General features: G+C 41.5%; 1 protein-coding gene across 1 annotated transcript in view; it reads left to right on the top strand.

The window, feature by feature from the left end:
* Nucleotides 1-22,235, top strand: part of PLEKHG7 (pleckstrin homology and RhoGEF domain containing G7) — a 1,339,509-nt gene that overhangs the window by 740,486 nt on the left and 576,788 nt on the right. The window contains exon 5 of the mRNA XM_044087653.1: nt 4,091-4,131. Coding sequence (XP_043943588.1) covers nt 4,091-4,131 — 41 coding nt within the window. The remainder of the gene's footprint in view (nt 1-4,090; nt 4,132-22,235) is intronic.

Below are 22,235 nucleotides of genomic sequence, written 5' to 3'. Positions count from 1 at the left end.
GTATCTCAAGTTAGATGATATGATTGGATGAGAGTAAATGACCTTCGGCTAATGGGAGGAGGTGGACCCTTAGCTGATTCCTAATTTTTTGGGGTAAGTTGAGGTGTCTTCTATTAGTCAGGATTACTTTCCCATAGTTTTACACTTAGTAGATAGAAGTAGTGATCTATACAATGGAGTTTAGTTCTATGGGGGAGAGAGTTTCAGTATGGGGACAGAGTGGTTGAAGTTTCTGAGGCTGTAAGAGGAAAGTTGTCTAATTAGTTTAAGTGCTAAAGGAGAAAAGTCTGGTCTGACTAAGAGTTTGAATATTTAGGATCCTAGGAGAAAGTCTACTGGTTGTTAAAAAAGGAAGCCATTTTGCTGTATTCAGTATGTTCTAGTGGTGTTCATTTTTAGGGAACTGGGTAATAAATCTACAAATTGTACTGTTTATTGTCTGAATGTGTATAGAGTTTGTTTTTGATGCTGAGGCTATGAGGGGGAAGCCATATTCAAGTTCTAAGAGTAGAATGTCTTTGCCTATGTTCAAGTTTTAGTAAGGGGAAGATCTTACTGGCCCAAAACAGAATAGAGTTAATTTTTCACCTTGTGTAGTTAACATGGAGGAAGACGTTAAGAGAATGGTGAAGTCAAATGCCATGGTTTTTAAAATAGGTTTTGTTGTATGTGGATGTATTATTGTGGTCATAGATTTGCAAAATATATATATTTTTAAATTCTGTTTAGTGCAAAATCCCATGTGATATACTGCCAGAATTTAGTGACTCTCTTCAAAGCTTCTCCCAAACTCTTTAGGTTTAACAGCTAAAGATTTTGTGACTTGAACTGATTCTATTACAAGTACCAATGAGAAGATAAACATAGAATTTATTAAACACAATGAGACAGTAAATTCACTGGTCCACATTTTCACAGGTAACTTGAATCAATCCAAAGCATTAGGGCAGCAATACTCAAGATGAATGTTTCTCAACTTGAAAAAGTTTTTTAAAAATGTCCAAAAACGGTTATCTGCTACATCCTGATGTCTGTGGGATTCAGATTCCTGGCCTCCAAGACTTGCAATAAACACCTGCCTCTCACAATGAATGCATCTGATGAGGTTGATGGATATGCATGGTTGCTGTGATTCACATTTCAACAACAGGGCAATTCTAAAAACATTGTTGTACAAAAAGTATTAAAATGTTCTCATAGAAGAAGAGTAAGGCAAGGCTCCCCTACCTCCTGTTTTGAGTGTTTTGGCTTTGTACTCCCATGTTAGATATAATCACCAGTAGATATATATATATATATATATATATATATATATATATATATATATATATATATATTTATAAATATGTGTGTGTGTGTGTGTGTGTGTGTGTGTGTGTCTGTCTGTGGTTCCCTGATAAGTGGGTTGCGGGGGTCAGAGTGTGTGCATGTGTGTGTGTGTGTGTGTGTGTGTGTGTGTGTGTGTGTGTGTGTGCGCGCGCGCGTGTATGTGAGATAGGGTAGGGTCGGGGATGAGTGAGGGATGGGTGTTGTGTGTTTGTGTGTGAGTTTGTATATTTTAGGATAAGGGTAAGGGTTAGGTGAGGTGATAAATATAGTGTTGTTTGTGTGTGTTTGTGAATATTTGTGTGTCTAAGTCTGTCTTGTGTACTGGCAGCGTTATGGGATTATTTTAATGACACTAAGATGTAGTTTTGGGGTTGGGGAAGGGGCAGTATTAGGGTTAGGGTTAGCACCAATTACCAAAGTGGTGCCGGGGGGGTGTGCAACATGAATTTTGCCCCTTTTTCACCTGATTACAACTACCATTTAGTAGATGTTTGCATGTGGATGTAAGGTCAGAACAGTAAAGTGTACCTTTTAATTTTGTCTTTACAGGCCTCAGGTAAATGTTGTGTTTCTCTTTAAAATTCATTTCAAAGGTACATGTAAACAATCAGTAGTATTACTTTACAAAGAAAGATCTCTTCAAAAGGAACCTTGACGACTGGATGGGAGAAAGGAAATTCACCCCAGGGATCACGTCAGTCGCCCTGCTAGACAGGGGTCTAGGAAAGTAAATAATGTGGGAAGAAATAGCCAGGAAATTGTTATGGCTAGGCTTGTATAGGCCCTAGGGCTGATAGCCTAGTACCAACCTATGAACCTATGAACCTATGAACAAAATTATAAATGTGAGTGAATGTGGATTATCTGAGTTATAACTTCTATTGATGGTGAGTTAGATGGCTTGGTTACATGTGTTCACTTTCAATCAAATGTTCTCAAAAAAAAGTATACTTTCAAGATGGCTGCACACTGACTTAATTTCAGCTCTCCCAGTGTGAAAGCACAAACTCAGAAAATATAGACAGTGCATTTGGATTTTTGGATACATTTCATTACTGGCTAGTAAGTGCACTACCTTCTTGCCAGAAAAGAAGAAATTTAGAGAACCTGAAATAAAATCAACCGCAGGTGGTGAGGAGAAAACACTCCATCTTCGGTGCAAGACTGGCTTCCAGTAGTCTAGAGGAAAAATAAGTCAAATGTGCTCAGAGCTAATTAAAGTGAATGAAACACTGAATGAATATATTAACTTGCAAAATAAAAAGTGGAAAAAAATGGAAAACACTTTAAAAAGATATTCAGATGAGCTGATAAAACTGCAAAAATCAGAGGTCAAAATAAAGAACAGTAAGCTCACTGACAGAACCCACACGGTAAAAGTTGCAGACTCCAAATCTGACTTCAAACCAGTGACAAGTGGAGTACCACAGGGTTCAGTCCTGGGGCCTCTCCTGTTTGATATCTACTTCTCTGAAGTACAGGCTAACACAGAAGGCCTTTGGCTAACGAAGTTCACAGATGACTGCAAGCTAGGAGCCATTGTCGAGTCCTCAAATGATGTGGACATCCTACAGAAGGGCCTCACTGAGACAAATGCCTGATGTCAGAGCCATGGCCTCAAGCTCAATGCCAAAAAGTGCATTGTCATCCCTTTTGGTAAAAACTCTGTACCCATGAACTGCTACATAGGCGGTAGTCTACTTAACACTGAAAGTGTGATAACAGACCTTGGAACACAGGTGGACAGTAGTCTCTCCTTTGATAATCACATCACCACAGTAGTCAAGAAATCCTTCTACGTGGCACACCTCATCACAAAAGATTTGTCATCCAGGAAAAAAGAAGTCATTGTTCCCCTCTACTCGTCACTCATTAGACCCATTATAGAGTACCTCACAAGACATCTACAACAACTGGAAAGGCCACAGAAGTACCTCACAAAGAGGATTACCAGCCTCAAACAAATGCCCTACGCAGACCATCTCAAAAAACTCCAGCTTTACTCCGTTGCATATCGCCTACTCAGAGGTGATCTCTGCCTAACATACAAAGCTATGTCAAACCCAGAGCTATTGGACATGCTCCACTTATAGAAATCCCAATCCCTCCAAGCTACATGCTCTAGGGACCTAAACCTTGTCACCATAATAAGAACATGCTGGAGGGATAGATTCTTGTCCCTGAGACTTCCCATACTCCGGAACAAACTACCTATCTATATCAAGACAAAGCTCTTCATTAGCACTCTTCAAGAAAAATCCTGATGATTGGATGGGAAATAGGAAATCCACCCCGGGGATCACTTTTGTGGCTCTGCTCGACAGGGGCACAGGTAAATAATTTTCTTGGGTGGTGAAAGCCAGGGTACCTTTTTGGTTAGGCTTATATAGGCCCTAGGTCCAATAGCCTAGTACCTACCTATGAACCTAAGAGCAGGACATGGGAAATGTTTGCCTTGAAGTTCATCTGACCTGCATCATGAAGCTGTGACTGAAGCAAACTGCAATACAAATGAGCTGTTACATCAAAATCATTAGAAATGAGGCCTTGCATTGATAATATGCATTTGAAAATAAACCAACCTTGTTTCTTGCCCCATAATGTTTATAGAAAATGTTATGCAAGCTTGTTGGTGCACACAAGTTTTTTTGTGAGATGAATATTAATCCATGTTACTCAATAAACATTCTTAGCTCTGTATTCCTGAAAGTATTTTATTCACATTCTGCTAAACTGTTATACTTTCTGTTTCAAATTTCAGATGTAAAGAAGAAAAAGTGGCCTTTTTCAAAAAAAGGATTTGTAAGTATTCTCATAAATGGATCAATCTACAGTTTCTCTACACTTTATTGTTACTGTACTCTGAAGTGACTAGTGTTAGTAACCAATACATGGTTTAAGTTTTAAAATAAAGTTTAGTCAAACTTAAGTTCGTTCACTTTACAACAATAATGTGATTGTAGCAAGTACCAAAGTGTGTTGGAAGCATCTCCTCTCAACACACATGCATGCGCACACACACACACACACACACACACACACACACACACACACACATACACACACACATGCATGTGGAAGTGCAGAACCTTGCCCTTGAATAAAGGACTACATTTACAAAAATATTCATTTACTTTATACTACTCATAGTTTTGTGTGTGCATACATCTTCATGTGTGTTTGAATGTGTGTGTATGTGTGCTTGTATATTTATCTGTTTCTGTTTGTGAGTATATCTCTGCGTGTGCATGTGTTTGTTGCTGAGTGTATCAGTATGTGTGCATGTATGTGTTTCTCAGTGTATCTGTGTGTGCGGATGTGTGTGTTTCTGTGAATATGTATGTCTGTCTCTTCCTCTACATATGCATATGATACAGCAACACTGAAACATTAGACAGAATAATTATTATACATGGAAAATATAAATTTAAATTTGACTGTGAATCTTTATTTTTTTTTTTCAGCTGTGTTCATGAAAATCAAATAAGCTCTAGTCAGGCACCAGAAAAAAGCTTATGTGGTGCTTGGGCTGCAGCCATCTGAATTAAGTCCCTAATATATTGTATAGCCAGCTAAGGTCATTCAATTGTGATGCAAGAAGAATATCTGGTTTTCTAGAAAAGCTTAAGTATTTCCCTTTCTCAAAAACTTGTTTCCAACTGTAATTTGTTCTGCTAAACGTATTACAAAAGGTGTCTCATCAAAATGTCTGCATCTCACAAAAGTTGTATGTCAGTCCTATAAAGACACTGCAACAGCATTGAGATAAATATATTTTCTATGATTTTTTTCCAAAATATTTTGCTTTTCTTATTAACTAACTTTAAAATAGTTTCTTTGTGTAGCACTTCTTGTCATAATTATATCAACTATAATTTGCACAGAGAGATGCATTATGCATTTAAAACTGAAAGATGTAAAGCACGAATGTGCAAGGCAGGGACTTGCAACATAAACAGTCCTGTATCACTGGGAGATCAAAGTTCTGTGCAGCTGGCACTGTGGCAGCACTGGCCATGTGTTACAAGACCATATTAACAGCCAAGATCAAAATGATTCTAGGTTAGCAAAAAAAAAATCATAATAACATTACAGTACCAATAAGATATCAGATTTTCACACGTAAACTAGAGTACCTCTAAAATTCCAGTGTTTCAGTTGCTTTAAATATTAGAAAGTAAAGGTGGCAAATCAGGGATGTTATGCAAAATCAGGTTCGTTTTTTTTTTTTTGGGGGGGGGGGGTTACAATGCCTTACACAGATTTTATTTTTTTCATTCATTTGATCTCAATGCCAGGATAGGTGTATTCGGTCAATAAAGTGGCTGTAATTGCTGGGCACATTTGTGTGTGTGTGTGTGTGTGTGTGTGTGTGTGTGTGTGTGTGTGTGTGTGTGTGTGTGTGTGTGTGTGTGTGTGTGTGTGTCTGTGTGTGTCTGTGTGTGTGTGCATCTTCATGTGTGTTTGCACGTGTGTGCTTGTATATTTATCTGTGTGTTTCTAAGTATATCTCTTGTGTGTGCATTTATGTGTTTCTCTGTATATGTATGCGAGTCAGTCTGTCTGTCTCTGTGTATGCGTTTGTGTGAATTTGCGTGTATATACTGCTTCCAGCAATAACAGCATATGCTACAGCAGCATTGAAACATTAGAACATTAGGCAGAATTACTTTACATTAAATACATAAAAAATGTATATGCTAATAAAAAAAAAAAAAAAGAGACAATGTAACAGATAGCCATCTGCCCAAACTCTGGGAGTGTCTGTGAGCATCCACTCTTCACTGCCTAATCATTTTAATGCCAGTCTTAAAAGAACTTTACTTAATTTGTTTTTGTACAATTCTTGCTTGTAATACTGGTTTTGGCTGCAGAAGTTTGACTCCTTGCTCTTTGGAATTTTGTACTTTTTCATTTTGAGATAAGGTATTCCTTTCTTAAAGTTTTTATTGGTTCACTATCTACTTTAGGTTTATTAAGAATTATTATTTTTTTTTTGTACATATTCATCATTTTGATTACTGCTGCAGTAGCCTTAGCTGCATAACTTATATTCTGCCAAGGATGTAATGGCTGGCCAGCTTCCAAAGCTTCAGGGCACATTTATTGTGCCTAAACTGTCAAACAGCTTACACTGAGCTGACTAAAAGAAGAGTTTGGGTGGAAAGCTGTTCAGAACTTTACTGCCACCAAAGAGTACACTCCTGTAAAGCTTTTGAGGATCGACTGTCGACTTGTGCTTTCCTTTGCTGGGCAAATTCCCTTTTGGGGAAAAAAAACTTAAATTTTTTTTAAATTTATGAATGTTTTATTACTTTCATGTTCAGAAAAGTTATATTAAAGATAGGAGTGTTGTTTTACGGGACTGTCTCTAGACTGTAATGTACTTTTAAATAGAGTACTCATTTTTTCTGTCAGTTTAAAAGTAGTGTTAACTAACTGGAAACATGTTTATCATGAGAAAGTGTGTTCATTTTTCCTTGGTGGAGCTGGCACAGTGTTCAAAAGTGCATTTTACTGTGTTTTTATCTGTTAAAACGTAACTTTTGTGGACTAATAGTTTCACTGACATTTCCTGCTTGTCTTCCCCAGGAAAGAGGCACAATTTTTGACTTGACCATGGAACTCATGGTTGGTACTTCTTCCAGCCACAAAAAGAAAAAGTTAAGCAAGCAGCCTTTGGTACAACAGCAGGCTAGTAATTTGCTTCAGCCACAGTTATTGACTCTACTGTAGCCATTTGTTGTACTTCAGACCACTCATCTCTTACCCCAGATTCCTCTCTTGTAGCACCTACAGCCACTATGGACTGTAGGGCTAGTCACACCCACCACAGTGATCAAGGTAACTCAATCCCCACCACTGACAGAAAAGTAGACACAGTATTTTCAGATGCAGCTCTCTGCACTAAGTAGAGGTTCCCTTAAGAGCACACAGGGAATGCACAATCCAGTCCTGGGTCTGAGTTTTCTCTCCAGGCCCCAAATAAGATTCCCCACTGACATAGCTATAGAGTTAAGCCCTTAGCTGGGTGTTCCAGGCCATGTCCTCCACCAACCTCTCTGTGAAATTAGTGCTCTCAGTGTCCCTGTTCAAAGTAGCTGACAAACACACTCCCTTTGAGATTTGATTTTCACACACACACACACACACACACACACACACACACACACACACACACACACACACACACACACACACCTGGGAAAGGCTGGCACAGCTTACCTGCTTTGCCACCTCCACCCAGACTGTAAGGTAGATTCACTGCCACAAGCCAGCTACTTTAAGACTCTTACAAAGATACCCAATTACTCTTAGTACAATTAATACTTATACAAACGGTAATGTTCAACTAAGCAGCAAGACTTTCAGGAGTGTGCAGCCACAGTACCACTAAATAAATGCAGGTACTCTCAAAAGTTAAAATATGTTCTAAAAGACCAGCTAGAATGAAATATTTATATATATTTAATCTTCTTCTTTCGGCTTTTCCCAGTTAGGGGTCACCACAGTGGACCACCTGTCAGCTCATGATTGGCAGTAGAGTTTTTAATGTGTCGAGTTGCCAGCCCGGCGCCCAACCTTCCATGGAAGGCACACACACACTCATGCCTAGGGCCAATTTAGAGTGTCTAATCCACCTACAGCATGTCTTTGGGATGTGGGAGGAAACCAGAGCACCCGGAGAAAACCCACACGACCACAGGGAGGACATGCAGACTCCGCACAGAAGGCACCCCAGTCGAGGATCGAACCGGAGAACCTCTTGCTGTGAGGCAACAACGCTAACTGCTGCACCACCGTGGCCGCCCATTTAGATATATTTAATAATAAATAATAAAAGAAAAACATGAAAATGCTGAATATCTATTTACAATAAACACCCGAGTTTCAGCCACAGGAAATATAAAAACAGCATGGATGGAAAGACTCAGACAGATACAGAAAAATTGTATTTAACTAATCTCACTATAATACCCTAACTGACTGAAGAACTGCTGTTCCCTACTTACTGGCTAGAGCAAGGCAAGATGAAGTGGATGAGTGTCTTTATTGTCAGGTTCCAAAAACAATGAAGTGGATGAGTGTCTTTATTGTCAGGTTCCAAAAACAGAGTGCATCTATCACACATCTCACTAGTATCTAAATACAATTTCAGTGCTGGCTACAGAATTACATCAAATTTGGTCACCTGACTCTGTGATTCCCACACTACCTCCCCATTAGCAACTGAGCCAGGATTTGGCACAGATGTGTCACAATACACACATAGAAATTTGTTAAGGATTAATACAGCATCTGGAAGCTGTAAAACAATTCCAACACTTCTATCCATTCTGCAGAAAGGCTTTTCATAGACATTGCATCCCTGGCTGCATTCAGACCTGTGAGATAGAATTGTTATGCCCTTATCCAAGTAATTTAATTTCTGGCTATTTTTTTCAGGTTAGCTGGGCTGAGCTTAACCCCTTCCCTTCCAGTACCCTTTGTTAGAATATATACATTTCAACAGTTACAACAATACAGCCCGACATGCATATATATTTCTTTTCTGTCCAGCAAGACCCACATCTGATGTATTTTTTAACACAGGCAGCTTTACAAACATATTTTTAACACAAGCATCTGTACAAATCAGTTTGATATTTAAATGAAATATAATTCTTGACAACACTCCAGATAGCTATACTGGCATATGTTATACATGCACTGCCCTTTTCCCCTTGGCACAGCTGGCACTACCTCACATCATCACATATCTCATTGCAGGCTACAGGGTATCCACATTTTTCCATATCTAGACAACCTGCTTAGCTTTGCAGAGTCTTTTTCAAAATGTCAGGAATCTCTTTCTTGGGTGAGAGATCTCTTACACAAGCTTGGATTTCAAGAGAACGGACAAACGTCTTTCTTGTCAACCTCACACAGGGTTTTGTTCCTAGGATATCAAGTAGACACTGTCACAAGTCTTGTGTATTCTAATGAGACACTGAGACTGGGTATGCGTTAAAGTCATTTATTAAACATACACACATCAGAAGCAGTGACTTGTACATATATTTCATACTTCACATGCTTACTGACTGACTTGTTACTTCTAACACACAGATGTGCATATCCATTCAAGCTTACATTCACACTGACTGACTACACAAAATGGCACTGATCTTGCACATGTTCAGTAACTTATATGCACGTGCTGCCTAGCTGCAGTGGCTGACTAGGTTTAACATACACACTGTTCTACATCGCCCCTCTTTAATTTTGTTTGACATTGCAAAATACAAGAACAAAGGCATATTTAAGAGCTCAACATTATTTCAACATTTCAACAAAATGTAACTGATTTCAAGTGTAAGTCGCTGCATATTTAGGATTGGGTTTGCAAATTCTACCCTATCTAGTTACACAGAAATTCTGATTGGGTTTAGTAACAGGGACAGTATCTGGGGATTCATTCAGTACTGGAACATCTGGGTTTACATCAAAGCTATTTGAAGAAAGTGCACTGTCCTTCTGAATTCGAACAGTTGACGAATCACTCTGGGAATTAGAATCACTGGCACAAGCAATCTGCTGTGGCACTGGGTCTGAGACAGGTAACACATGTCTACAATTCCTTCTGTAATTCATTTCTTCAAATTGTATGATATAAGACCTTGGTTCCTCACAAATGACCTTCACTTTTCCTACACAATCATAACCTTTGGATGTTTGCATTCTCACAACCTCTCCTTGTAACAATGGTCAAAGGGATTTACTGGTCTAATATAGTATAGCTTTTGTGACTGACATTTTCTCGAAAGTTGAGCCTTGACCACTCTATTATTCTTTGCATTTGGTACTCACAATTGTTGGCTGCTCAGAAGAGTTGTTCATGTTTGTCTGAACATCAGTCTTTGAGCAGATGAACCAAGAAAGTTGTCTCATGGAATGTTTCTGAGATTGATTAAGTTAAGGAAAACATTGGTACCATCTGTTTTGTATTTCTCCAACAAATACTTTACACTACGAACTGCATGTTCAGCTAAACCATTGGCTTGTGGATATTCAGGACTACTGGCAATATGAACAAAGTCCCAAGACTCAGCAAATTTCTTGAACTACTGACTAGTAAACTGTGCACTATTGTCAGATATGACTGTGCAGAATTTTACAGACAGAAAAATTCTCTTCAATTTTGTAATGACTGTGCTGGATGTCAAGTTAGAAAGTAGGTCAATTTCAAACCAATCTGAGTAAGAATAAAGCACCACACTGCAGAACAAGTTTTTTTGGAACCCAAGGCGCCAGAGAAGTGTTACTTGCTCTTAATGGTATAAGAGTTGAAAGTTTTGCTGTTAACTTTTACTGCAAAAGTTATTTTTTTTTTTTTATTTTAATAAATAAGCCTGGGTACTAAACTGAGTGAATTCATCTGGCCTGGAACTTGTGGTGTGAGGTCCAATTTGAGTAAGAGATTACTAACACCAAATAATGTTGACCATTCCATTCGAAAATATCTACAGTAACCTTCAATCATGGTAATTCAGGAATTTGGAGTAGCTTAAGTGGTTCTTTTTGTTGATGCATTTTGGTGCTGTTGCAAATTGAGCATGCTAGAGTTTCCTTCTTTATATCCTTAGACACAGAAGGCCAAAATACAATGCCTCTTGCCCTTCTTTTGGTTGAATCAGTACTTGGGTGACCATGATGCAAAATTTGGATATATTCCTGTTGTAATGCATCAGGAATTACCACCTATGGACCATTCATGATGATTCCATCTTCCATTCATCTCTGTAAGGAAAATACTGCTGAATGTCAAGTGGTAAACCAGTTTTCATGTTGGCCATCTTGACTGATAACATTTTTCATCTTCTGGAGAATTTGGTCTGAAGCTGTGTGATTTCTTAGTTCACAAACTGGTAAAATTCGAAAGACAAAAAGTGCAAAACTTGCTGCAGATCACAAACAACAGTCACGGGCAACACAAAACAAGTTTTATGTGATAAAAAGACCAAGTTTTATTAAGCTCTTTTCATCTCCCAGAATAGTGAGACTTCTTCAGATACCCAAAAATACATTTTTGCCTTCTTATACCAAGGCAAGACTGTTGTTTGTGGTCTGCAGTAAGTTTTGCATTTTTAATTTCTTAGTTCATCAAGCCGTGATGACGAAAAATTTCTGACTTTCATGACTACAAAGTCTGCTGTTTCATTTTCATGTTGCTCTGTGGTTTGTCTGGGTGCGCGTGACAAGACATCAACAAGTACAACTATTTGTCCTTTTTGTAAACAGTATTGAAATTGTACGCTTGCAATTTTAACATCATGCATTGCAATCAAGCTGGGACTGTATGTTCATAGGTGTGTACTAGGCTAATGGCCCTGAGGCCTTTACAAGCCTAGCCATAGGAGTAGCTTGTCATCGTGCCACCCGACCTTAGTTCCCAGTGCCTCTGAGCCGCTGGAGTTATCCTCAGGGTGAATTTTCTATTTCCCATCCACTCATCAAGATTTCTCTTGAAGAAGGTCAGTGAGGTACTCTGCTTGACATGTATGGGAAGTCTATTCCATAGCACGGGCAGTCTCTGGGTTATGAACCTGTCCCTCCAGTATGTTCTGTTGATTGTGGTAATGAGGTTGAGGTCGCTGGAGCATGTAGTGCGGAGGGATTGGGATTTCTTTAGATGTAGCATTTCTAACAGAGCTGGGTCAGACATGGCTTTGTAAGTCAAGCAGAGATTGCCTCTAAGTAGGCGATATGAGACAGAGAATAGTTGGAGTTTTTTGAGTCTTTCCATATAGGACAAGTGTTTAAGGCCTAGGATCCTCCATGTGAGGTACTTTTGCGGCTTCTCCAGTTGTTGCAGGTGTCTAGTGAGGTACATGCCAAATGGGCATTGTACTCAATGATTGGTCTAATGAGGGAAGAGTAGAGGGAGACAATGACCTCTTTCTTCCTAGATGCAAAACCCTTAGTAATGAGATGTGCCACATAGAAGGACTTTCTGACCACAGTGACAATGTGGTGATCAAAAGAGAGGTTGCTGTCAACCTGTGTTCCCAGATCTCTTATAACACCTTCTATGTTCAGTGGACTACCATCAATGTGGTAATTCATGGGAACTGGGTTTTTCCCAAAGGGGATAATGACACATTTTTTGACATTGAGCTTAAGGTCATGGTTCTGATACCATTCATTGGTCTCAGTGAGGCCATGCTGAAGGATGTCAACATCACTTGGGGAGTTAATAATAGCACCCAGCTTGCAATCTTCTGTGAACTTTGTCAGCCAGACTCCCTTCATGTTGGCCTGGACTTCAGAGAAGTAGATACCAAACAGGAGAGGACCCAGGACCGGACCCTGTGGGACTCCACTCGTGACTAGTCAGCAGTCTGACTTGGAGTTAGCTACTTTCACACTGTGGGTTCTATCTGTGAGCTAGTTTTCAACCCACCTAGTGATATACGAGTTGATGCCTAGCTTAGTGAGTTTTTCTATGACTCCTGAATGGGGAATGGTATCAAAGGCCTTGGCCAGATCAAGGTAGGCTGTATGAACCACCTTGCCTTCATCCACAGCTCACGTGACTGACTCAAAGAAGTCGACCAAGTTGAGCAGGCATGAGCTACCCTTCACAAAACCAAACTGTGTGGGATCCAGAGTTTGGAGAGTCCCTATATCCTTGTCTATCAGGCCCATGATGAAGTTCCATAGTTTTGCATATCAGTTTTTAAGATATTCATTAGCATTTTTGTTCATAGGTTTATGGATTAGTACTAGGCTAACTGCCCTTGTGGGCCATTTTAAGCCTAGCCAATTACCCCAAGTGAGAATCAAACCCTGCAACTTGGTGTTTGTAAGGTAAACACCTTAACCATTATGCCAACCTCCCGCCCCCTGAGTATTGGCTTTTTCAAAATTGTCACTAGTGGTTAGGGATCAGTCTCTGTTTGGATAAGTCTTCTATAAATGGAATCATTGAACTTTGAATGTGCTAACACTACTGCCAAGAGTTCTTTTTCTATTCGTTCATAATGCATCTCTGTTTAAATTAAAGTTCTTGCTGCTTAGGCTACTGGTATGCCGTTTTGAAGACATGTTGCGCCAAGGCTGTACCTTTAAGCATCACAGCAAAGAGTTACAGGTTTGTGAACATCATATCTCAATGTGGTGGACTGGTAATTTTCTTCTTCAGAATATCAAATGCTTTTTGGTGCTGCTCCAACCCGGACCAATTTACATTTTTGCATGCTAACTCACATAATGGTGCAGAAAGCTCACTTAAGTCTGGGATGAACTTTCCTAAACAGATGACCATGCCTAGAAAACGTACAGATCTGGCCAGAACTTGTAAACAAATGTCTCACATAAGTAAATTCTTTCAGTTTGAATTTACATTTCTGTGGATTCAGTTTAAGATTTACTTCACGCGTATGGTCTAGAACTTTCCTGAAATTTCTGTCATGTTCGTCTTCACCATTGCCCCCAACAGTAATGTCATCTACTATAATAGCACATGGATAACCAGAAAAAAAAATTGTCCCATGGCATGTTGAAGTACCTCACTGGCATTATTAATTCCAACTGGCATTCTTAAAAATCTGTATCTACCAAATGGTGTAACGAATGTGGTTAATAATGAAATTTTGTGATCCAGTGAAATTTGCCAAAAGGAGGCTTTTGCATCTAAGACTGAAAAAACAGAGGAATTTGGCATGAGAGTGGCTACCTCTTCTACTCTACACATTGAATGATGAGGACGCTTAAGTGGTTTGTTTAAGTCTGTTGGGTCAATGCATATTCGAATATTATCTGAGCTTTTCTTATGAGCTATAACTGTGGAAGATACCCATTCAGTTGGTTCTTTTACTGGAGTAGGGACACCTAAATTCACCATTTTATCTAGTTTTGCTTTTACTTTATTCTGCATTGCTACTGGAATCTTCTATGCTGGTCTGATAACTGGACTTACTTCATGGTTTAACTTCATGGAATATGTGACTGGAAGTTTACCAAGCTCATCTTTGAAAATATCAGCATATTCGCTAAAAATATTCTGCGTAAAACTATCATTGTTATTCAGACCTGTATGGTGGACCTTGTTATTAAATGAAATCAGTCCCATTCTCAGACTGTTTTTGAGGCCTAACAGTGACTGCACATGTCTTTTGACTATGTAAAACTGCACGTCATAGCAATTTCCAGCAGAATATCATGAAAGAACTATTGCTCCATCAGTTTGAATCTCTTCACCACTATAAGCAACTAGTTTTGCACACTTTGCTGAAACAAGTTTCTCACCAGCTTTTACTTTAGCAAACATTTGTACTGATATAACATTGCACTTAGATCCAGTGTCTACTTTAAGCTGTATAGGTTTCCCATTAATTTGCACAGTACAAAATATTTCACTTTTTGCTGACAACTGATAATCTACTGCATTAACTGTTTCATCAATCACAGAGACACCATCAACATAGAAAGTTTGCTCACAGCTCTCGGAGTTTGCTACAGTCTATCTGATCTACTTGCTTCTTCAGATACTCTCTTTTAATATATGTTTATGATACTTTAGACTTGCAAAGCCTTTTGAAATGATTCCACTTTTAACATTTGTGACATTGCTGACCAAAAGCTAAACACTTTTCTTGTTTAGGTTCATGACTGCCTCCACAATTGCAACAGTTAATAATGAAGCTGGTTGTTGCACTGCCACTCAGTTTATATTTGTTTCACCTTAACTTTCTGCTGCACACTATAAACATTCATACTAGCAGATATTACAAACATGCTTTTCTCGCTCATAAGCATATTTGTATGCTTTTCTGTAATCTTGTGTATTTGTCAAACCTCACTGGCTTTGCTCACTGTTAATTCACTGTCCTGAAGCAAAATCTTTCTGACTGCATCATTATTAATATCAAATAAAAGACAGTCTTTTATCAACTCATCTCTTAGATCACCAAATCTACATATTTTTGCTTTATTTTTTAACTCGGTAATATATGCTGCAATAGTTTCACCAGACTTTTGACTTCTTGTGTAAAATGTGTGCCTTTCCATTGTAATATTCGATTGAGGGTTACACATTTCTCTAAATTTACATTTTAAGTACTCAGGGTCTTCCTGTGTTTCAGCCTATATCACAATATGGCAGTCCTCCCCCTCCCCTGCATACATGGCAGGTGCATATACAAATGAACGTTCCTGCTCAATAGCCTCTATGCCAGCTAAATTGACAAGTATAAATGTTCTTGTATGTGTGTCCTTATCAGAAAATGCAGTCTGTATGAAAATATCATATTCCTGCTCAAGCACTCGCCAATTCTCAGCAATATTATCAAACACCAGCAGTTCAGGTCTGCAAAATCCTTCTGCTATAACAACACATTTCTTTTAAACACAGTATAAACCTGATGCTTGTAATTTTGCTCAAATGCACAACAATCTCTCTGAAAATGCTTTACCTTAACACTGCAAATACCTCAAACACTTCAGACACTTCAGACACGTCAAAAAGACTTAGTTAATGTGAAAAAGACGGACATTGCTAATAAATTCAGTAATTTTAGCCTTTTTGAACATTTTAAACATTTCAGAGATTATTTCAAACACTTTAAATATTATGCCATTATCTTGGACATTTCAAACATCTCGGAAATTATTTTGAACACTTTGAATGCTATGCCACATGTTTAGCAACTGAAAATCATTTGAAACAAGTTTAAGTAACTTCAAATAACCACTGACCTGTTTGCAAGTTCACTCCTGGATATTACTCCACTTCTAACTGCATGTCTCATGGTTTGCGAGCTGCTTCAACTTCAGATCCCATTCTGACACAGTGTCACATGTCTTGTGTTTTCAAATGAGACACTGAAACTGAGTATGTGTTAAAGTCATTTATTATACATACATACATCACGAGCTGTAACTTGTACTAATTCTTCATATTTCATATGCTTACTGACTGACTTGTTACTTCTAACACACACACATGCATCTCCATTCAAGGTTGCATTCATACTGACTGACTATACAAAGCGGCACTGAACTCGCCTGTGCTCAGTAACTTAGCTACAGTGGCTGACTAGGTTCAGTATGCACACTGATCTACAGACACCTCAGTTCAAAGAGCTTTTCTTCCACTGGAAAGAAGTAGCTGCTTAATTAGATCTGTTTCTAAGGTATTCAAATCAGATTGAGTCACTGCAAGGGAATACCTCAGGATTTTGGATCTCATGGCATTGATGATTCTTATGATACCCCGGCAAGACTCCACATGAGATAGATGCAGTTGTATCTGAATCTCTTTAGTCCCAGCATCAAAACCCTTTATCATTTCAGATCTGTGTGGTGAGGTTTGTCAGAAGAGAAATCTTTTGGTTGAGACAACAGATATCCTTAAATCCAGGTGTCTCCTTCTCCCTCCTTGCTACAAAGTAGTTAGTCACCACAGACGTTTTGGACTTTGCTTGGGGAGCAGTTATAGGAGGGATAAAAGTGCAGCAGTATGGGACATCATGGACAAATGAAGCACATAATTATCTAGGAGATGCATGCCCTGATCAAGGCACTCATCTTTCTGTACCATCTATGGCACTCAGGACCTCTTCAAAGTGGTTTCAGACAATATGACAGTCTTCTAGCACATCAGCAAGCAAGGGGGAACCAGGTCATACCCCCTATACAGACTAGCCGTGTTAGCTTGGGATCTAGGTTCACAGCACAATGTTAAGTTGTCAATCTCGCCTTCATTCTTGCTGGATGGGGTTCAGAGCAGAACCTCGGCTCCGACTCGACCTATTACTAAAGCTCGAGAGCTATTTTTACCGGCTCAAGGTTATCTTATGTCCCATAATGCTAGGCGTGATATACCCAGATCTCGTTTGCCGTTTCAGCTACGAGGTTGCGTCTTTTTGCTGGCTCCAGGTTGTATTAATCTTTTTCTTGTATTTAGTCAGTTTTTTGGGTTCTAACCTTAGCAATGGTTATTCCTAGTTACTACCCTGTAGACCCCTGCTTAGAATCCCCTCTTAGGTATTTTTTTTCTTCAGTTTTCCCCTCACTTAATAGTTAGGCCTTTGGCTAAACTTGTTCTATTACAGTTCTGTAGTAGTAAATCCCTTTGGATTTTTTCTGTAGATTTTTTTTCTTGTATGTGTGTGCCTAGAGTTAAACTGTGTTAGAAAGTGTTGGGTTTTTTGTTTTTCTTGGTCTGTTACAAGCTGTGTGTGTGTGTGTGTGTGTGTGTGTGTGTGTGTGTGTGTGTGTGTGTGTGTGTGTGTGTGTGTGTGTGTGTGTTGGCTGATTGTGGCTAGACCACTTAGAGTTGTCTTTTTCTGCCCATCATCCTTGTTTCAGGATGTCGAAAGACACCAAGGTCTCGGGCCTCAAAAAGTGTGATTCGTGCTGTCAGAAGATGTCTCTGACAGACGGTCACACTTCTTGTGCATATTGCTTGGACCCTCTGCACCTGCAGGACTCTTGTTCTGTCTGCCATGCGTTTAGTCAAAGAGTCCTGCAGGAACGCAGAAACAAACTTATTTTGAGAGGCTTGTTGAAGCCTGAAGGTTCCCTGGCTAAGCCTTTGTCAGGTAAACCTTCCAACCTTCCAAGCCTGCCAAACCGTCGGCTCCATGTTCGGAGCCGTCACCGAGCGGCACTACTACTACTACCTCTGCATTGGTTCCGGACAGAACTGATGATTCGAGGCCTCAGTCGGCTCCAACTCTGCTGTCGGAGCCGTCTTTGAGCAGAAAGCATTCCAGGTTTCCTTCCCTGGAATCTGTCCATTCGGCTCCGAAGTCTCCCTTGTTATCGGAGCGGAGTCACAGGTCCCATTCCTCTTGGTCTTCCAGGCTGTCAGACCATGACCTTGAGAGGGTGGTTAGCAGACTACTTAAGTCGCAGGCACTGGCCCAAATGTTGCATAGCCCTCCTCATCAGGCAGTGGCTATCACTACTCCCTCTTCGATTCCTCCTCTGACTCTTCCTTTGAGTTCGGAGCCGGAGATCATAGGGGGCAGGTCCGTCAGAAAGTCGGAGCTGATACCACTCCTTTCGGCTCCCTTGTCAGCCCTGATCTCTTCCATGGTTCCATCCTTGGAGGGATCCGGGTGCCGGGACTCCCTCATCGGTTCCGAGGGGGTGAGTGGTATTGGACCCTTGTCCAACCCCGTTCTCCCTCTCGGAGCCTCGGCGCATGTGAGTTCGGCCCCGACATCGGCCTTGGAGCCGTGCCTCTCGGTGCCGGGAGGAGTCCTTGTCTCTTCGGAGTGGGGACCCCCTTCCCTGCCTGATAGGGGTGTCTTTGAGGTCATGAGGAGTGTGCTGGCCCCTGTGCCTGCTCCACGGTCGGCTCCTTTGGCTCCTCCCTCTATGGTGCCTGCTTCAGTCTCTATCCGCCCTTCCGATCCCGAGCGTGGAGAACCAATGCTACAGGTAGCCCCATTGGGTGTATCCTCCTCTTCCGAGGCCTCCCCTGATCCTTCAGGGGAGCCCCCTCGGAAGAGAAAATGCAAGAGGAAGCATGTAGACTCCCCTGAATCAGTCACGTCGGACACCAATTTGGATGAGTCAGAAGGGTCCCCAAGGTCCCCGTCTGAGGATGTCTCATTTTCTGACATCCTGGAGATTCTTAAGCAGAGGGGAAACTGGTTTGCCCTTAACCCTTCCGAGGACGAGTCGGTGTACCTGGATGCGTTCGGTTCTCTCCCTTCCACCTCCTGGGTGTCTCCGCCTTTCGACCCACACATGGATGTAGTGGCTCGAAAGGCGTGGACGGCTCCGGATACTATGGAACCAACTCCCCGGAGGCCTACAAAATTTATTACAGCCCCTTCTGACAAGCAGTTTCTAACTAAGGGCATCCCTGTTGATGCCATGGTGGTGGCAGCGGCCACTAAAAAGGAGTTGGCTGACCCTTCAGTACCTGTCCATCCTCCTAATAAGGAATCTAGGACTATGGACAGGTATGGCAAACGGATGTTTTCTTCAGCGACCTTTGCTATGTGGTCGCTGAATCATTTGTGCCATTTCACCCGTCTCCAGAAAGACCTTCTCAAAGAACTGGGTAATACCTTACAGGACCCATCAGCTGTGGGGTCTCAGGAAAAGATCAACTCCCAGCTGGGGACCCTGAACTCTATTGTCAACTCCTCCTTGCGGCTCATTTCTTATGCAGCCGATGGAGTGAGTAGGGCTGCAGGCACAGGCGTTGCTCTAAGAAGACACGCCTGGATGCGGCTTTGCAATTTTGCTGACCCCTTCAAGACGTCCTTCACTAACACCCCCTTTGATGGTTCTGCCTTGTTTGGACCTCAAGTGAAGGATACATTGACCAGGTGTGAGCAGGAAGGCAAGACTCTCTCTGCCGTAGGAGTCCATTTTTCTACCCCTTCTAGACCATACCCTAAGGGTCAGAAGAGTGGGAAAATTTGGTTCCGCAAATCTCAGGGAGTACTGCCTGATGCACATGGTGAGCTTCCCTCCAGAGGCAGAGGAGGAAACAATAATAGATGCCACCCGAGGGGCAGGGGGGGGTCTGCAGAATCAGGGTAGCAGAGAATCTTTCTCTGACAAACCCTTCCAGCACCCCTGAGGAGCTGCCCGACTGTCCACCTTCGGAGGCAGTCGGGGGAAGACTATCACTGTACCCAGAAGCCAGGCATTCCCTCACGCAAGACAAATGGGTACGGTCAGTCATATCCGAGGGTTACAAAATTCCCTTTATTCATACCCCACAATAGCCAAAAGGGCCCCTTCCAGACATTCCACCCGGTCCGAGGGATCAGGCAGCACTAGAAATTTCAAAGCTGCTAGAAAAAAGAGCCATCCAGCCAGTCCCAGCAGACCAGCAAGGATCCGGAGTCTACTCCAAGTTCTTTTTGGTACCAAAAAGACAGAGGACTGGAGACCTATTTTGGATCTCAGCAAGCTGAACAAGTCTGTTCAAAGAATGAAATTCCGGATGGTCACGCTTCAGTCCATTCTACCCTTTCTGGGTCAGGACAATTGGATGTGCTCTTTAGACCTTCAGGATGCGTACTATCATATCAAAATGAACAGGCACTCCAGGAGGTTTTTCCGCTTCTGGCTGGGAGCCAGTTACTACCAATTCAGAGCCCTGCCCTTTGGCCTCACCACAGCCCCCAGGGTGTTTACCAAATGCATGGCAGTGGTTGTGGCTCACCTGAGATGACAAGGATTCCAGGTGTTTCCATACATAGATGACTGGCTCCTTACTGCCACCACCAAGCATCAGCTACTCCATTCCAGAGATTATATCCTCCAAATTTGCAACGAGCTTCGTATTTCTATAAACTCTGAAAAGTCTGTCTTGTCGCCTTGTCAATCTATTGCCTTCATAGGCGCTGTTTTAAACACTGTGGAACTGTCAGCAAAATTGCCTGTACAAAGGATTTCAGACATTCGTGATCATGTTCAAATCCTACTACAAGAGAGCAGAGTCCAGGCCAGATTCATACTAAAAACCCTAAGTCTCATGGCAGCAGCCATCACATTACTCCCCCTAGCTCGCTTTCACATGCGGATCCTGCAATGGATGCTGTTTTCCCAGTGGTCCTTTTAACAGCTTCCCATGTCACACAGCATTCTAATTACTCAGTCATGCAAAGGGCACCTTTCGTGGTGGATGGTCTCCCCTCAGGTTCTTCAGGGCAGACCTTTTGTCCTTCCTCCTCTTGTGGCTACTGTGTCAACGGATGCCTCCCTGATCTGGTGGGGAGGGCATTTTCAGGGCAGGACAGTCCAGGGCACATGGCAACCTTTCGAAGGCCACCTGCACATAAATGCCTTGGAAATGAGAGCGTACTTTTAGCGTTGCAGGCCCTTCAAGACTCTCTACCCACCGGGACTATTGCAATTCAGACAGACAATATGTCTATAGTGTGGTACATCAACAAGCAGGGCGGAACCAGGTCCTACCCCCTATGTCGAGAAGCACTCAGACTTTGGCAGTGGGTGATCTCCTCTCAATGGTTTCTGGTAGCAACGCATATCCCTGGGAAGTCCAACGTCATAGCGGACAGGCTGAGCAGAGCCATTCTCATGCCCCACAAATGGTCTCTCAACCAGCTAGTAGTGGAAAAAATTTTCAGAAGGTGGGGTCAGCCTTGCTGCGATCTTTTTGCAACCCCTCAAAACAGCAAGTGCCAAGACTTCTTCACCCTCTTCCCTCTCCCAGGTCTTCCCCCCAGAGACGCTGTAGTCCACAATTGGCCCCAGGGTCTTCTGTATGCTTTTCCCCCCTTTCCCTTAATTACTCAGTTAATCCAGAAAGCAACTGTTTTGAGATCCAGGATGATCCTTGTTGCCCCTTACTGGCCTCGACAAATTTGGTTTCCGTTCCTGCAACGTCATCTACTAGATCAGCCCTGGCATCTGGACCCAGCGCCATATCTTCTGACACATCAGTCGGGCGGGCTGCATCAATCTCTTCAATCTCTCAACCTCACAGCTTGGTTGCTCCACTTCCAACCTTAGCCAGGCTTCCCTCAATCTCTCATTCAATTCGTGACATCATCCTCGCTTCACACAAGTCTACTACCAGAAAGACTTATGCTAGCAAATGGAAGCATTTCTCTGTTTGGGCAGGGGAGAAACAAGTTGACCCTTTTACAGCTCCTGTCCATACAGTTTTAGAGTTTTTGGCAGAACTTTTTCAAATGGGTTCTTCTTCTTCAGCCACCATCAGAGTTCAGCTGGCAGCTATTGCAAATTTTCATGTTGGATTGTCAGAGACCAGCATTATGTCACACAAACTTTGTAAAGCCTTTCTAAAAGGAACCCTCTTACTTATGCCCCCGGTAAAAGATCCTCCCCCACCATGGGACCTAAATTTGGTGCTGTCGTCTTTAATTTTCCCTCCCTTTGAGCCTGCGGCTTCCTGTTCG

Source organism: Protopterus annectens, chromosome 11.part0 (assembly GCF_019279795.1).
Source record: "Protopterus annectens isolate FY-2018-M chromosome 11.part0, PAN1.0, whole genome shotgun sequence".
Taxonomy (NCBI): domain Eukaryota; kingdom Metazoa; phylum Chordata; order Ceratodontiformes; family Protopteridae; genus Protopterus; species Protopterus annectens.
This window is presented reverse-complemented; position numbering and strand designations above follow the sequence as displayed.